Source organism: Danio rerio, chromosome 1 (genome assembly GCF_052040795.2).
Source record: "Danio rerio strain M-AB ecotype USA chromosome 1, GRCz13ab, whole genome shotgun sequence".
NCBI lineage: Eukaryota > Metazoa > Chordata > Actinopteri > Cypriniformes > Danionidae > Danio > Danio rerio.
Window position 1 is genome coordinate 60,660,070 of NC_141021.1, and position 18,553 is coordinate 60,678,622.

At 40.0% G+C, this 18,553-nt stretch overlaps 2 protein-coding genes across 14 annotated transcripts; both read left to right on the top strand.

Annotated features, from left to right (window-relative positions):
• The first annotated feature begins 1,872 nt into the window (after window positions 1–1,872).
• Window positions 1,873–12,869, top strand: LOC141375289 (protein NLRC3-like). 8 transcript variants are annotated; one of them, XR_015477083.1, is made up of 10 exons: window positions 1,873–2,131; window positions 5,931–6,061; window positions 6,367–6,489; window positions 6,837–6,962; window positions 7,109–8,974; window positions 9,049–9,222; window positions 9,301–9,474; window positions 9,573–9,619; window positions 10,030–11,297; window positions 11,628–12,869. XR_015477083.1 is itself a non-coding variant. In XM_087237841.1 (9 exons), exons 2-9 carry the CDS (start codon window positions 5,946–5,948, stop codon window positions 10,566–10,568), a joined length of 3,165 nt encoding a protein of 1,054 aa, XP_087093967.1. In that variant the 5' UTR covers window positions 1,873–2,131; window positions 5,931–5,945; the 3' UTR covers window positions 10,569–12,869. The 8 variants fall into 8 exon arrangements, 6 of the variants coding, with proteins under 6 accessions (XP_087093967.1, XP_087093969.1, XP_087093968.1 ...); XR_015477084.1 differs by lacking the exon at window positions 9,573–9,619; XM_087237841.1 differs by having other exon boundaries at window positions 10,030–12,869.
• On the top strand, window positions 12,635–17,611 carry LOC100334101 (protein NLRC3). 6 transcript variants are annotated; one of them, XM_087234968.1, is made up of 8 exons: window positions 13,197–13,318; window positions 13,431–13,500; window positions 13,807–14,116; window positions 14,306–16,207; window positions 16,290–16,463; window positions 16,541–16,693; window positions 16,811–16,857; window positions 16,951–17,611. In XM_087234968.1, the coding sequence occupies exons 3-8, from the start codon at window positions 13,968–13,970 to the stop codon at window positions 17,508–17,510; spliced, it is 2,985 nt and encodes a 994-aa protein (XP_087091094.1). In that variant the 5' UTR covers window positions 13,197–13,318; window positions 13,431–13,500; window positions 13,807–13,967; the 3' UTR covers window positions 17,511–17,611.
• Window positions 17,612–18,553: the final 942 nt, after the last annotated feature.

Here is an 18,553-nt window from a genome sequence, read left to right on the forward strand (position 1 = left end):
GAACCCTTAAAGGATGTTCAAGATGAAAAGCAACCAGAACTATCAATATACTCAAACAACTCTTTTCTTTTGCAAATAATAATGTAGCCTACACTGTTTGATTTTTTAATTATTATGATTATTATTCATTTTCTATTTTTTACGATGTAAATGTCATAATTGTTTCCCAGAGATGGGTTACAGCTGTTTCCCAGAGATGGGTTACATCTCTTCATATATATATATATATATATATATATATATATATATATATATATATATATATATATATATATATATATATATGAAGAGATTAGATGCAAATAAAAAATAAAGTTGCTCTTAGTATTTTTGCATAACTTCAGTTCATCCTGCCATTGGTCAGATATCTTATTTAACCCCTAAATTCTGTTTCAACCATGGACAGATGTCAGTGCTTTGTTTTATATAAATATAAAAATAAAACTCTAGAAATAATACTATAAATAATAATATTTATACTATTTTTTTTAAGAAGCAAAACTTATTTTTAGACTTATTTGTTGGCCAGCTGTGGTAAATATTAAAAGTCCAGCATCTATTATGTTGTTAGACCTCTCCCTACTGGACGCAGAAGGAACAGCGGGCGTAAATCTGGCTCTGCAGCAGGGATACAGCTGCGGCCGGAAGTTAACGAGAATTATTATGTTATTTATAAAATTACCCATTAATTGTATTTGATTAGCATCCATCACTACCCAAACCCTGATGCCAACCTTCACAGTAATGTAAAAACACTAATTATACTAAATGTTATTCATATTATTTGTTTAATTACATATCAAATTGTGTTTTATTGCGTCAACCCCTAAACCCAAGCCTCACATAATATAACATTCACGTAATATAAAAAATATTAATTAATGTTGTTGTACAGTGTCACAAAATTATGCTACATTGATGTGATTATAGGGCGACGCGGTGGCGCAGTAGGTTGTGCTGTCGCCTCACAGCAAGGTGTTGGTGTTTCTGTGTGGAGTTTGCATGTTCTCCCGGGTGTTTTCCCTCATAAGTCGGTCTAAAGACATGCACAAGGGAACTGGGTAGGCTAAATTGTCCTTAGTGTATGAGTGTGAACGCGAGTGTATGGGTGTTTTTCATTGATAAGTTGGAGCTGGAATGGGCATCCGCTGCTTAAAACATATGCTGGATGAGTTGGCGGTTCATTCCGCTGTGGCGACCCTAGATTAATAAAGGGACTAACCCGAAAAGAAAATAATTGAATAAATGAATTATGTGTTTATCCGCAGCTGTATCCCCTCTAGGCTTTACCGTCTGCGGCCATAGATATATACATTAGATGTCGCCTGGCCTCATGTTGTCTATTGGACGGAATGCGTCAAAAGCGCCGCCATCTTGCTACAGAGTAGCGCTCCTTTGAAATGAATGCGGGACCAAGGTACAGTGGAGGACTGTGGCCATCCAAAGCCAGAGATATACACATATACACATATATCTGTGATCGGGAGTTTTCCTGGATGTTAGTATGTAATTTTTTTCCTAATTACGAAAATTTTAATTTTACATCACTTTTCTACATTGATGGATCAGTGACCGCACGGGCATTCCTGACAAAAAGCTTATGTTTGTGTGTACATTAATGTACTATTCACCCTCCCTGTTAAATTTGATCTTATCATGTCCTAAAACACAGCTCCTCTCCTGCTTTCACTTCTCATACTGACGGAGGGAGCGATTCCTTTGTGAATGAATCCCCCGAACGACTCTTTCACTGCGGTTGAATGACATTTGTCCTGGGAGCACTGTACCAATGTGGCGGCGCTATTGACGCATGCTCAGGGTCCCTATGCGATATCAAGTGTATATATCTATGGTCTGCGGCAACTAGAGGGTGTTTATTTCCTTGAATCAGCGTCGGTCCATACATCTATTTTGTGGTAACGTTAGATCCTAAGTTTAATCTTCAAATCAAGATTCTCTAACGTTACACGGGTTTTTCGACAGCGTACAATGGCGGAAACGTCACATCTTAAGGTGCATTCGTCATTTACTCCCATTTTAGCGCCGCTATAGCAGAACATTAAACGTAGAATAAACCTGATGGCATTTGCAGTTCAGTTTAATACCGAAAGCCTCTGAACAGTACAGCACAGTAAGTGGACTCGTTTTTCTGCTGTAATTCTGCTGTTTGTCCCTCATCTTCAGCTAAATGTAGTGCTGTACATCATGTCTAATGTAGCATTTAGCTTGGCTTGGCCCACGGCAGGCCAGAAATACATATATTTTACATTGAGGATCAGTATTTGCCCACATGTATTGTTTTACTGATGTTTTTATACAACTGAACTATTAATTGCACTTGCAGCTCATCTGTCTGTTCTCTAGTTAATGACAAATGCTTAATATTTTGCAATTTGAATACAATTTCACCATATGACTAATAACCCAATTAGCAAATAATTTGTAATTTTTGCAATGAAGTGCATATAAACATGTTACTAGGTGTAGGTAAATACAATAGACTAATGATACACATAAAATAAACTGTGTTTTTTTTTTTTCTAAGGAGTGTTCTGTGTCATCATGTACAGGAATTAAATGTTCAATTGTGACAACCCTGTATAGTGTTTGTAGTATAAATAATTTAACAAAATTAGTCTTTATTAACGTTACAAACAGTACAATCTTTCGTGTCGAATGTTTTTTTTAAGTCTTGAAGACGTTTTACCTTTCTACAGACTTTAGAAACACGTGCACCTCGTACATTTTTATGTATTCGTATATATATATATATATGTTATTTCTCCTGGTACTATGTATTGACGAGGCTCACACGCCTTAGTCAGAATGCTTTATTTTTCTCACTTAACTCAACTAGGCCTACCATGGGCTCGTACTGCCATCTAGTGGCCTCTTATATTAGGCCTTCAATACATCTAGCAGGCATCAAGTGCAGGAATTGAATATTCAAATGTGAAAGAACACTGTAAAGTGTTTGTTTAAATAAATCAAAATCAGTCTTTATTAAAGTCACAAACAGTACAATTTCTTATGCCTGAATGCTTTAAACCCTTTTGAAAACATTCATTAGAAACACATGCAGCTCGTACATTTTTATTTATCTGTTATTAACTTTGCAGTTACACCACAAACCTCATGTGTTCTGAACTTTGGCCCCAAGTCTACTGTTAACCTGACCCCACACTAACCGTCTAATTTACAGGTGTCAAACTTTCTCTCAATCTACACAATATATACTGCACAACATCAGAAAATGCTGCAATTAGACCAGGGTTGTCAAACTCAATTCCTGGAGGGCCGCAGCTCTGCACAGTTTAGTTCCAACCCTAATTAAACACACCTGATCAAACTAATTGAGTCCTTTAGGCTTGTTTGAAATCTACAGGTAAGTGTGTTGGAGCAGGGTTGGAACTAAACTGTGCAGGGCTTCGGCCCTCCAGGAATTGAGTTTGACACCCCTGGTCTAATTGCAGCATTTTCTGATGTTGTGCAGTATATATTGTGTAGATTGAGGGAAAGTTGGTTTTATATACGCACATTCAAATTCTCTCTTTAATAATATAATTTCAGAGGAGTCTAATTCCAAAATCTAAATGGGGAAATTATGTTAACAGCTAATAACTATCAAAGTATAACGTTGTTCAGTCAATTAAATAGTGCTAATGCTAATGGTAAAAACGACAAATTGTTCCTCCTCCCGACAGCGAAAACCAGCAACAATCAAGAATCCATGATTAAATGCTTTCATGGCTTTACATTAAAAAAATGAGATTATAATGGAAGTCAATAGTGCAAAAACAGCACCAACATAACCAAAGGGGAGTCAATTTGAACAACACGCAAGGGATTATGTTTTTATGTAAAAAGAAATGTGTTTGCTTGTTATTTGCTTTTCTAAAGATTTGGCAAGACAGAAGAAATAACGTAAATAAATAGCCTTTTTTGAAACTGTTTTAAACATTCTATTGTCTTGTGGATGTGCTGCACCGTCATATTGTGTGCATGTACAATAAAATCACACCAGTGAGATCAGCATGTGATCTTGAGCTAGTGTGCATGCTGTTGTTTCAGCTGTGTTGTGCCATCCTGCATCTTCATAAGGCTTTACTTGAGGACACGTTACGTCTTATATACGTTCATTACTTAGATGTATGTTTTCAGGGATCCAAAAGAAAATCTCTCACAGTGCAGAATCAGAATAACTTCTTGGACATCTTTAAGAGTTGGTCCACTCTCTGGTAATAGTTTTTAAACAGAACGTCTGCAATGAAAAATCATGCCGTTCTCTTAGTCGTTGATCATCATTAATGCACGCATTTTGTTTATTTATATTGTGGAGTGACATGCTCACATCTCTCAATGATGATTTGACGTTCACTCATAAAAGATATAGGTGAAAACCAGTTTATAAACATTTAGGATGTGCGCACATTGAGGTTGCAGAAAAAACGGGAGCTCTAGCCTCTACAGCGAGGGAATGACATCTGAGTTTGTTGTTGTATTAGAGATGAGTTATATTGATTACATATTATATATATTATTTACATAATGCTTTCAGTTTATTATTACATCTCGTCACCCAATGATAAGCAGAGTAATTGGGCTAAATTATTGTCAAAGTAAGCGGCGTTCATCTGACAGGTCCATTTGAAAGCACCCTCCCAATGGATGCTGGATAAGGTGAAATGGCCAAACATCCAGCCCCAAATGTCTCACTGACACTCCAAGTGCTTTTACAAGAGAGAAGGGAAAGGCCTACAAGTCTTTGGATGTCTACAATGTTGTTCTGTGTGGTCATGTGTAGAAAGTAATGTCCATGATGACCAGATTCAACAATATGTAGAGCTAAAAACCGAGATTCTGCCTAGTCAAGGACAAGGAGAGAAGACGGAGCTGTACAAGGCCTGGGTCATCTTCAACAAGCAGAACTACTGCATTCTGACAACCAACTGAAGCTGTAAAGCAGGATATGTGAACACACATGTCTACATTTCATTCTGAGCATATAATGTTCGCAGTTTAATTCACCATATTGAACTGTTTCTGCTGAAATAATTGCTGCAATCAAAAACCAGTGATGTGTCTGATTCAGCACAGCGTCAACTTACCTGATATTCAATTCAATTCAGCTTTATTTGTATAGCGTTTTTACAATGTAGATTGTGTCAAAGCAGCTTCACATAAATGGTCATAGTAACTGGAACAGTGTAGTTCAGTGTCTAGTGTTTAAGTTCAGTTCAGTTCAGTTTAGCTCAGTTCAGTGTGATTTACTCATTACTGAGAGTTCAAACACTGAAGAGCAAATTCATCGATGTGTAGCTCTACCAATCCTGAACCATGCGAGCCAGTGATATAACATGACAACTGCAGAGTCCAGCATTTTTAATTTGGTCCTCACTCCATTCAGCTTTTCTGATGGCTGTTAGCCAGAGACGTCTGTGGTTGGCGTTAAAAGCAGTGTGATTTACGGTATAAGTTTTCTAAATTTGAATATTATTTTTTTGAATTAGGCATCCTACCGCACAACACGACATGTTTGCTATTGCAACCTATTGTCTTTTTTGCATTGTATGCGCGGTTGAACTCGTGTAATGTCATGTGTAACATATATTGGTAATGTCCCTATAGGTTCTTGCATTAATAAGTCCACAAACAAAGGTTCATGCAACTTTGCATTAAAAGTCCTTTACAGTGGAAAAGATTTGTTATTGAGATGTTCTTCTTACTAAGGGAAAGCATAGATCAATTGGCTTTATTCATAAGAGAGTGTGCTCTGCAATGTGTGAAAGTTCTCGCAGTCAGCAAAAGGAAAAATATTTAGTGGTTAGTAGTAAAACACAATCGTACATTAAACTGCCCAAAATATTATCCATATTATGATGTCTGTCTATTTAACATTTTTGTTAAATCTGTTTTTCCTTTTTGTATAGGTTTGTTGATCTAACATGAGTCTTCAAAAGCAAGGGGTGGAGGAGAAGGAAGAGGACACTGACTCTGAATCAAACCCCAAAGAACCCACAGGGAATCTGCGCAGTGATCAGACAATGAGCTCTGAAATTAGGTAAGCTACTGAAGGCAGATAAATAATATTCATGATGCCTGCAGGCAAATTAGCAAACCATAATACCATTATAATGGGCACAGAGTCACTTTCCAGAATATCCACTGTCACTGATGCTGATTGACTGAATGAGTAACCAACTGTTTATTACAGACCATCTTTTTGGGAAGGATCTGACTGAATCCTGTGAATTACTCATTCACCTGTTTAGAATGTATCTATCCTAAATTAATGCTATAACAATTTGTGCCAGTGCTAGTGATGAAAGAATGACTATCAGTAGGTCTAGAATAATGTTTTATCAGTATCAGCAGGCGGAAGAGACGGAGATCAGCATCTCCAGAACCCAGCGGCGTGTCTGTGAAGAGTGGCCAGTCCATAAGTCCACCTCCTGTATTTAGTGATGCACTGGTGACCTCTGAACCTGGGTAAGACACCAATTTAAATCTCTTATTATAAGTCATGTTAGGCCAAAGGTGTCAAACCCAGTTTCTGGAGGGCCAAAGCTCTGCACCGTTTAGCTTTAACATTATTAAAATACACACCTAATCAAACTAATTGAGTCCTTCAGGCTTGTTTGAAACCTACAGGTCAATGTGTTGAAGCAGGGTTGGAACTAAACTGCAGAGCTGCAGGTCTCCAGGAACTGAGTTTGACACCTGTGTGTTATGCAATTCCTTTGTTTTAATAAATGTGCACATGCATCATTTTAGATAAATGAATGGTGAATACATAAATGTACATTTGAGGTTAATTAAAACTTCAATGTGCAAAGTGGTATTGTCAGATTCAACAAGAGAGAAACACAGTGGCCAGAACCCAGTGGTGTGTCTATAAAGAGCAGCAGATCCATGAGCCCTAAAAGAGACTTCAGAAGTGGAATAGTGACCTCCTGTTCTTTGTTAGTATGAAGCTATAATGGCTTATTTTATCATAATGCATAAAAATAAATAATTGTAATCAGTACCATCATAACTTAGACTGACATATCCCTTCAAAATATCTGTTCATGTAATAGATTTATTTTACATATTATTAATGTATCAGGAAGGATATACATCAAATGACCAGACCTGGGGTGTCCTCTTCATCCCACTATGAGACCCAAAACATACAGGAGGACACAGAACCAATCCTGCAGACACAGACACTGGAGACTGGAGACCTGCAGAGAGTCAAAGACCAGCACAAAACCAGCATGAAGAACAAATATGAGAGATTATTTGAAGGAATCAAAGTAAAAGAGACAGAAACCCTCCTAAGTGGGGTCTACACCCAGCTGTACATCATAGAGGGAGAGAGTGAAGGAGTGAATGAAGAACATGAGGTTTTACAGATGGAGAAAACAGCCAGAACAAAACACTCCCAACACACTCCAATCTACTGCAATGACATCTTTAAAGAGGAGAAAGAGCAAATCAAGACTGTTCTTACTAAAGGCATCGCTGGAATCGGAAAAACCGTCTCTGTGCAGAAGTTCATTCTGGACTGGGCCGAGGGAAAAGCCAATCAGGATGTAGATTTCATGTTTGTGCTTCCATTTCGAGAGCTGAACTTGATCAGAGATCATCAGTACAGTCTTCACACACTTCTGCTGGACTTTCATCCTGAACTTGAAGATCTGGAGCCCAAGATTTATGAGGAGTGTAAAGTTGTGTTCATCTTTGATGGTCTGGATGAAAGCAGAATCACACTGATGTTTTCAGACGCTCAGAAAGTTTGTGATGTGACTGAGACTTCATCAGTGGCTGTGTTGATGTCAAAGCTGATGGAAGGAGAGCTGCTTCCCTCTGCTCTCATCTGGATCACCTCCAGACCAGCAGCAGCCAATCAGATCCCCTCCAAATACATCAAGCGTCTGACAGAAATTCAGGGATTCACTGAGCCTCAGAAGGAGGAATATTTCAGGAAGAGAATCAGTGAGCAGCATCAAGCCAGCAGAATCATCTCACACATCAGAAGAGCAAGAAGCCTCCACATCATGTGCCACATACCCGTCTTCTGCTGGATCTCATCCACTGTGCTTCAGAAGCTCCTGGAAGAAGATCAGAGTGCAGAAATCCCTCAAACTCTGACTGAAATGTACATCCACTTCCTGCTGATTCAGATCAACATGAGGAATCAGAAGTATGAAGAGAGAGATCCAGAGAAACTCCTGCAGTCCAACAGAGAAGTGATTGTCAAACTTGCTGAAGTGGCTTTCAGACAGCTGATGAAGGGCAATGTGATGTTCTATGAGGAGGACCTGATTGAGAGCGGTGTAAATGCAGCTCACACCTCAATATATTCTGGGATTTGCACTGAGATCTTTAAGGAGGAATCTGTGATTCAGCAAAGGAAAGTCTACAGCTTCATCCATCTGAGTGTTCAGGAGTTTCTGGCTGCATTTTTTGCCTTTTACTATTATTTAAGTACAATTAGAGAAGGACTGAAAAACTTACTTTCAGTACAAAGTTTGCTTGAAGGTGCAGTTGATAAAGCCACTGAAAGTGAGAGTGGTCATCTGGATCTGTTCCTGCGGTTCCTGCTGGGCGTCTCACTGGAGTCCAATCAGAGACTCTTCCAGGATCTACTGACACACACAGAGAAGAGCTCAGAGAGCATCAGGAGAAGCACACAGTACATTAAAGAGAAGATCAGAGATGGACATGGACTCTCCACTGAAAGATCCATCAATCTGTTCCTCTGTCTGCTGGAAGTGAAAGATCAGACTCTGTCCAGAGAGATTCAGGAGTTTGTGAAATCAGACAAACAGTCAGAGAAGAAACTCTCTCCTGCTCACTGCTCAACAATCGCCTACATGCTTCAGATGTCAGAGGAGGTGCTGGATGAGCTGGAGCTCCACAAATACAACACATCAGATGAGGGCAGAAGAAGACTGATACCAGCCGTCAGCAACTGCACAAGAGCTCTGTGAGTGATTAATCAAGTGTTAAAATAGTTTTTGGGTGGAATTGATTCGTTTGGGTTTTCTTCTCTTCTTCCAGTCTTGCTGGCTGTAATCTCTCTGCTCAGGATTGTGAAATTGTGTCGTCAGTTCTTCAATCCTCAAACTGTGTCCTGAGAGAGCTGGACCTGAGTAACAATGACCTGCAGGATTCAGGAGTTAAGCTGCTCTCTGATGGACTGAAGAGTCCAAACTGTCAGCTGGAGATACTGAGGTATTAAGAGTATATAAAAGATAATGTGCAGATGGTCATATGTTGATGTGTCTCTAGATGATCTGTCTTTGTCTGCAGGTTGTCTGGCTGTATGGTGACAGAGGAAGGCTGTGGTTTTATATCTTCAGCTCTGAATTCAAACCCCTCACACCTGAGAGAGCTGGATCTGAGCTACAATCACCCAGGACAATCAGGAGTCCAGCTGCTCCAACACATACTGGAGGATCCACACTACACACTGCAGAAACTCAAGTATGTAGTTTCCCCTATCATAACAGTCATTAAGTTTTAAAAGGCTTATTTACAGTTAATCATACCATTATTTAAGTAATGTTTACCTTAATTTCTAGTTTGGATCATGGGGGCCTATTTAGAATGACACCAGGAATGAGAAAATGTAGGTTGTTTTCTTGGTTACACACAAAACAAATGTTGAGTTTTCATGTCTTGTGGGCTCTTCTCATAGCTGTAATGATGTTTCTACTGTACAGACTGTGTATACCAGGGATCACCAAACTTGTTCCTGGAGCGCCGGTGTCCTGCAGATTTTAGCTCCAATCCTAATCAAACACACCTAAACAAGCTAATCAAGGTCTTACTAGGTATACTTGAAACACCCAGGCAGGTGTGTTGAGGCAAGTTGGAGCTAAACCCTGCAGGGCACCGGACCTCCAGGAACAAGATTGGTGACCCCTGGTGTATACGGTACTTTTGCCAAACACTACCCCTAAACAAAAACATTTGCTAAATAAATAAATGTAAATGCTAAATCTGTCCAATAAATAAAATCTCTCTTCCTGTGTTCAGATGCCTGTTTCCTCACACTGGATCCAAACACCGCTCACACACGTCTGATTCTGTCTGAGGAGAACCGGACAGTGGCTCACGTGGAGGATCATCAGCCGTATCCTGATCATCCAGACAGATTTGAGAACTATGAGCAGGTTCTGTGTAGAGAGACTCTGACTAGACGCTGTTACTGGGAGGCTGAATGGAGGGGCAAGGGGGCTGGAATTGCAGTGTCATATAAAGGAATCAGCAGGAAAGGAGGGAATGACTGTTGGTTTGGATATAGTGACAAATCCTGGAGTCTGTACTGCACTTCAAGTGGATTCACTGTTTGGCACAATAATGTGAGCTCTAACATATTGATCTCTGTGCCCCAGTCTAATAGAGTAGGAGTGTATGTGGACGTGCCGTCCGGCTCTCTGTCCTTCTACAGTGTCTCTGACACACACACACTCACACACTTACACACAAACAACACCACATTCACTGAAGACCTCTATGCTGGATTCAGAGTTTATGAATCCTCCGTGTCTCAGTACAACATTCAGCAATCATAATTTGAGACATGACAAATAGTCTCTTTTTAGGCAATCAAGTTTTTTTTTTCCTTTTTATGATGATGATGTTGATGATGAAAGTCTTTATTTGTCACATAAACTCTTACATGTAGTGAAATTGGACCCCTCCGACCACACACAAATATCTGACATTCCAGGGGAAGACAGGTCAGACGAGAGGTAGCTCTTAGAAAGAGGAAATAAGATACATTAAGGCAAAGGAAGGTGAAAAAATATAAGCCCCTCTCAGACTATCCTTGAAGAAAGGCAGTGTGAGATGTGAAGGGGGGAAGCGCCAGCAACAAGCATATAAACACATACACATGACATTGCAACAGGTAATGGGAACAGGGAATGTGGAGATAGTCCAATATAGGCAACAGCTATCTAGTTCTGCCACTAGAAAGCCACACCCACACTGGGGGTGATGAGCATACCCCACATGGGATCCGGGGCAGGCAGTGATTGTCTGTCAGTAGCTGTGTACGTGTGTAAGCCTGTGAGGTCTCAACAGCCCTAGTAGCAAAGAGTTCTGGCCCAGATTTGGCAAAAAGCTGGCACAGCAGGCATTCATCCGGCACTGGCATACAGCATGTGGGCCAAACATGGCCCGGGTTTGGCAGAGGTGGCACCGTTTTTAAGGCGGCACACAAGATTTGGGCCAGATGAAAAACGTAGTATTTGGCCCAGATTTAAAAATTTGATAAGTGGGCCATGTGAGTTTGGCCAGTCTTGACCCACATTTAAAATACACCAAAATAATTTTTGAGTAAAGAAAAAAAATTCTACCAATCAGGTCACTTTGAGAAAAAGCGTGCCCATAGTGTGCCTAAAGCGCACCACCCATGGGTTTATCAATTTCATTGCAATCGTGACACACCAACCTATCTGGCCCAGTTCAGGCCCAGTTATGAGTTATTTACTTGGCTGAGACTTGGCCCAGATATGGTCTGTGTTTGGCCCTTGTCTGGAAGCCAGATTTGGTCCAGTCATGTACCGTAATTCACTGCGGCATGTGGGCCAAGCAAAACCTGATTGTGTGGGCCAGAGCTGGGCCAGATAAATTTTGCTATGTGGGAGTTGTCCTTGGAATAAGGAGGAGGAATTCAGAGGATCTCCTTATCTTGTTCTCCGGGGGAAGTTGTTTGTCTCCAGCTGAGGCTTTCTGGCAGGAGAGTCACAGAGAAGCCAAAAGAGAAAAGAGAAAAAAGTTTCCAGATTTGGGTCAATATCTGCCAATTTCCCAGATAATTAATATCCATCACTTGTCTCCAGGTGTCCAAAATCTTGTGGCAAAGCCGCTAGTTTCTCCACAATGTTTCCAATTTGTGATTCATAACCACAGTCTGAGTGCTAACAAGTCTGCTTAACACTGTGTCAAGCCACCCGGCCTGCATGGTTGGGTTTTGAGCTGCACTGATCACTTTCATCAACTGTCGATACCCTAGGGCTCTGCCTAAGATCATCAGCAGACATCCTCTTATTAAATTTCCAAATAGTTGGATATCTTCAATATCCTACAGGGACAGAGCGGCCAGGCACTCAACGCACCACTTTTCCCACTCGTCCAAAAGGTATCATGCTGCAATCGTCCCCGCAGGACAGTTGGGTTCCCCTGAACCCAGACTTCTCATCAAGAATTTGGTGTCAATTGCGTTTAGAGACCAGTTGATCAAATCCATAATTCCTTTTTATTTATTTTTTTGAGAGCAGGGCAATGAGAGCCCCAGAGATAGAATAAGAAAAGAGGAGCCAGCCAAAAAAGATATGGGAAGGAGAGAAAAAAACTGTGACCATCCTCGCCAAGAGCCAAAGAAATAGTCTTGTAATAGTATATGCCATGTTGGGAGTTCATGTGTTTATAGTAAAACCTTACAGTAATATTAGCACTCACCTCATTAACAATACATTTACAAAAACATAAGTAAATGACATAATTTCAGTAATAATAGAGTTAGTATACATAATATGGCTCCACACAATGGTGATCAAAATGCTCTTACATCAAGACTACTCTTAGAAAATGATGATGCTTTTCACCACAAAAGGAAGTGTAATCATGTTTCATATAACTGTAAGCAAAAGTCAAAGATGAAAGTACACAACGCAGAGCTTTTATGCTATCAACATTAGATTTTCAGTGGCGGCATATTCTCTGGTAAGTTACCTTATAACTTATTAAAAAATCATTCATGATCATTCAGAACTGAATACTGATTTTATGTTCATATGACGTTGTATTTAAATAATAGCAGTTTTACTATGTCATTTTTATATCAATAAATGTAATATTACGTTAAATACTCTGAAAATTCAGAATTTGTTGTATTTACTCTAATTTCACTGTAATTTCATTATGTATCAGACTCTTAAAAATGTAGACTGAAATCTATTGTTTAACGTTGATTTAATGCTTATAATTAAATGATTTTATCTGTAGTAAATTGTCAATCCATTTGCAACAAATGCAGAGCTAAAGAGTGTATGAATGTGCTGAGAAAAGAAAAATAACTGACCAGAAAATGATTAAAAACATTTGTAAAATTATTTTTAAAAAATTGTATTTACTTTTTTTTCCAACGTAATTAGGCTTTTGTGATAATAAAAAACAAGCAGGTTAAGAATATCACTCTAAAAAAGATTTATCAGTGGCTAGTAATCCTAGGAGAATCAATCTAAGGGCTTTAAAAAACCTACAAATATTCCGTAATGGTTCTTCAGCAGTTCTTTGGAGTGGACAGGTTGTTCAGGTGAAAGTGTTTCCACTGTGATTATAGCCAAAGAACCACTTTAAATGCTATTTAGCAACTTTTGGAGTAATATTCATGTTGTCAAATGTATATGTACACTCATTAATTACAGAAAGAAAGATATATTGTTCAGTTTTATAAAATGGAGGATCTTTTGAGCTCTCAGCCCAGTCGTAAAGCATGCGAGTATCAGTTCCTCTCAGCAGATGATGTGGTTTTGACATGTGATTCTTTCTGTCTGGGAATATAATTTAATGCCACAGTCTCTTTCTTTAAAGTAAACAAATAAATCGCATGTCAAAACCACACATATTTGACAAACAGAATCATTTCTGCAAATAAAGAGGATATTATACTACACTGAGATTTTGAATAAACATCTTTGTTTATAATAGAGAAACAACAACCAAAGCTATAAAATTACTCATATTATGGGTAGAATATTGCAGTGTTGTTTAACTAAGGATTTTTATTTGGTTGTACTATAGGTCATAAATAATACTACAGACTACTTTATAGAGCACTTCTGTTATTGAGAACACCTTTAACTCCAGTCTTTAAAAAAAAATGTCTGAAGTACTCATATATGTGTAAAGTCTGAAGTTTCTCAACATACCTAACACAGTAAAAGGAGGACAGAGACTTTACCATGAGTCTTAGTGTCAAGACAGAAGAGGACTCTGCCATTAAAATGAGTCCTGCATCTCCTGGATCAAGCTGTGTGTGTGTGAAGAGTGATCATTCAGTGTCACATCTGTCTCCAGGATTAAGTGATGCAACAGTGACCTCTGAACTCAGGTAAGACACTTTTCATTAACATGTAAACAATAGGATTCATCTAAAGTAAGGCTGGAGTCAATGACTTGGCTAAATTCTGTTAACCATGCTCTTGTCTAGCTTTAACAATTAGACAATCTCGACTTGTCTTTTTTAACTTTACGGTTTCATATTCAAACTGCTTCTTCATTTGCCTTCTGTACGCATCAGCAGTAGAAACAGATCAGAGCCTCCAATACCCAGTGGTATGTCTGTGAAGAGTAACACATCCATGATTGCAGGAGTCAGCTTCAGTGATAAACCCTTGATCTCTGACTTTAGGCTGAGTGACACAAAGAGACAAACTAGAGACAAACCAGAGGATAATAAACTACAGAGAATTAAAGACCAACACAAAACCATCATGAAGAGCAAATATGAGAGTTTATTCGAGGGGATCAAACTCCTGAAGAACCGAACCCTCCTGAACCGGATCTACACCCAGCTGTACATCATAGAGGGAGAGAGTGAAGGAGTGAATGAAGAACATGAGGTTTTACAGATGGAGAAAACAGCCAGAACAAAACACTCCCAACACACTCCAATCTACTGCAATGACATCTTTAAAGAGGAGAAAGAGCAAATCAAGACTGTTCTTACTAAAGGCATCGCTGGAATCGGAAAAACCGTCTCTGTGCAGAAGTTCATTCTGGACTGGGCCGAGGGAAAAGCCAATCAGGATGTAGATTTCATGTTTGTGCTTCCATTTCGAGAGCTGAACTTGATCAGAGATCATCAGTACAGTCTTCACACACTTCTGCTGGACTTTCATCCTGAACTTGAAGATCTGGAGCCCAAGATTTATGAGGAGTGTAAAGTTGTGTTCATCTTTGATGGTCTGGATGAAAGCAGAATCACACTGATGTTTTCAGACGCTCAGAAAGTTTGTGATGTGACTGAGACTTCATCAGTGGCTGTGTTGATGTCAAAGCTGATGAAAGGAGAGCTGCTTCCCTCTGCTCTCATCTGGATCACCTCCAGACCAGCAGCAGCCAATCAGATCCCCTCCAAATACATCAAGCGTCTGACAGAAATTCAGGGATTCACTGAGCCTCAGAAGGAGGAATATTTCAGGAAGAGAATCAGTGAGCAGCATCAAGCCAGCAGAATCATCTCACACATCAGAAGAGCAAGAAGCCTCCACATCATGTGCCACATACCCGTCTTCTGCTGGATCTCATCCACTGTGCTTCAAAAGCTCCTGGAAGAAGATCTGAGTGCAGAAATCCCTCAAACTCTGACTGAAATGTACATCCACTTCCTGCTGATTCAGATCAACATGAGGAATCAGAAGTATGAAGAGAGAGATCCAGAGAAACTCCTGCAGTCCAACAGAGAAGTGATTGTCAAACTTGCTGAAGTGGCTTTCAGACAGCTGATGAAGGGCAATGTGATGTTCTATGAGGAGGACCTGATTGAGAGCGGCGTAGACGTCTCTGACGCCTCAGTGTATTCTGGGATTTGCACTGAGATCTTTAAGGAGGAATCTGTGATTCACCAGAGGAAAGTCTACAGCTTCATCCATCTGAGCGTTCAGGAGTTTCTGGCTGCTTTATATGTGTTTTATTACTTCATAAGCCACACCACAGAGCCATTTTTAGATTCATTGCATAATTTACATAAGAGAGCAGTAGATAAAGCCATTGAGAGTGAGAATGGGCATCTGGATCTGTTCCTGCGGTTCCTGCTGGGCGTCTCACTGGAGTCCAATCAGAGACTCTTCCAGGATCTACTGACACACACAGAGAAGAGCTCAGAGAGCATCAGGAGAAGCACACAGTACATTAAAGAGAAGATCAGAGATGGACATGGACTCTCCACTGAAAGATCCATCAATCTGTTCCTCTGTCTGCTGGAAGTGAAAGATCAGACTCTGTCCAGAGAGATTCAGGAGTTTGTGAAATCAGACAAACAGTCAGAGAAGAAACTCTCTCCTGCTCACTGCTCAACAATCGCCTACATGCTTCAGATGTCAGAGGAGGTGCTGGATGAGCTGGAGCTCCAGAAATACAACACATCAGATGAGGGCAGAAGAAGACTGATACCAGCCGTCAGCAACTGCACAAGAGCTCTGTGAGGGTTTATTTGTGCTACTCTGTTGTTTCTTGCATATATTTACCTTGTATTAAATTACCTTGTTCTCCTCTTCTTCCAGTCTTGCTGGCTGTAATCTCTCTGCTCAGGATTGTGAAATTGTGTCGTCAGTTCTTCAATCCTCAAACTGTGTCCTGAGAGAGCTGGACCTGAGTAACAATGACCTGCAGGATTCAGGAGTGAAGCTGCTCTCTGATGGACTGAAGAGTCCAAACTGTCAGCTGGAGATACTGAGGTATTAAGAACATATAAAAGAGAGAATTATGTCAATATCTGAAGATGATCCATGTGTTTGTGCATTGGTGTGTGCAGGTTGTCTGGCTGTATGGTGACAGAGGAAGGCTGTGGTTTTCTATCTTCAGCTCTGAGTTCAAACCCCTCACACCTGAGAGAGCTGGATCTGAGCTACAATCACCCAGGACAATCAGGAGTCCAGCTGCTCCAACACACACTAGAGAAACTCAAGTAAGTGTGACAAAATCATTCATTGATTCATTTGTGAGTGTTTACGTGAGTTTTCAAATATCCATTATCATGCTTTGGAAGAATAATTTCTTCTTCTGAATAATGTGTATTTTCCAGTGTGGACAATGGAGGTGCTTTAAGAATCACACCAGGACTGAATAAATGTGGGTCCTCTCATACTTTGCATGGCTCTTACAGTTCTGAACAGCGCTGTGAAATGTTTTTAATATGTTTTTGATCTCTCCTCTTGTGTTCAGATGCAGTAGATCTCACTCTGGATCCAAACACTGCAAACACTAACATCATCCTGTCTGAGGACAACAGAAAGGCAACATACACAGAAGAGCCACAGCCGTATCCTGATCACCCAGAGAGATTTGTTGGTGGTGAACGGGTTCTGTGCCAAGAGAAACTAACTGGGCGCTGTTATTGGGAGGTGAAATGGAGTGGATGGGGTCATGCAGCGGTGACATATAGAGGAATCAGGAGGAAGGGAGGCAGCTACTGCAGGTTTGGGTACAATGACAAATCCTGGAGTCTGGATTACTCTGATGACAGATTCACTGTCTGGCACAATAAAAAGAGAATCGACATACCAGCCCTGTCACCCCAGTCCAATAGAGTAGGAGTGTATGTGGACGTGCCGTCCGGCTCTCTGTCCTTCTACAGCATCTCTGACACACACAGACTCACACAGTTACACACATACAACACCACATTCACTGAAGACCTCTATGCTGGGTTCAGAGTTTATGAGTCTGAACTGTCTTTGTGCCAGATTACACCACACAGAGACAAATTTTTATTTAGTCTCTGATCATTTTTTCTACAGATCTTTTGTAGGACTTTTCTGTTCTGGAAAAAATTCATAGACGCCTTCAAATTGTTCTTAAAATAAACGTATGTCTGTGAAAGATTCATCTTCTGCTGTTGTCTTTTCTTAGTAATCTATCTAGAACAAGGAAACTAAACTTGTTCCTAGAGGGCCGGTGTCCTGCAGATTTTAGCTCCAACCTTAATCAAACACACCTGAACAAGCTGATCAAGGTGTTACTAGGTATACTTAAAACATCCGGGCAGGTGTGTTGAGGCAAGTTGGAGCTAAACCCTGCAGGGCACCGGACCTCTAGAAACGAGATTGGTGACCCCTGCTGTAAAATATTGATTGAATATTGACAACCGGACAACATTACATGCTTTTATTCACAGTATTCATTACCTTAATTAAATTGTTAAAAATAAGTTTGTCTGGCTTTGAAACTTACACTTCTGAATGTGTCATAATGACAGTAAGTAACAGGCTTTCAATGCGATTATGTTCCTTCATGCTAGAGTGCAGTCAGACAGTACGTTCCAAATGAAATATACTGTATCACACTGTGAAGGGAACTTCGAAGTGACAAAACAGTCATGACCACCACATTGAAGTGTTTTTCCAAACCAAAGTGCTTAAAACTGACCACTTAGAAGACCACTTTCTGTCCCTAGAAGTGCTCTTCAGAAGCATGTCAAAGGGTACAACTGATTGACACATCAGACCTCATTAATTCTTTTCACATGGAAGCTATCTGGTGTTGTACAGCATGTTCCAATTTTAAGGGCTCTTCCCTATGCCCTAATTCCTCCAAGGCTTTCCTCAGAGGGTGATCCTTTTGAATGGTAGGGAATAGGGACAAGACAAACGGAATGTGCTGAGTGATTTCATCCCCTTCTTCAATAAACACATGAAAGTTGCTATTGATCTTTCAGAAGTCCAGCAGAAACATTTATGCACTTACCAACACTTGTTTGTCACTATTTCCATTTTCAGAGTTAATTTAATTGCAGAATGTGATTGTGTATATCAGATTTATGTGGGCA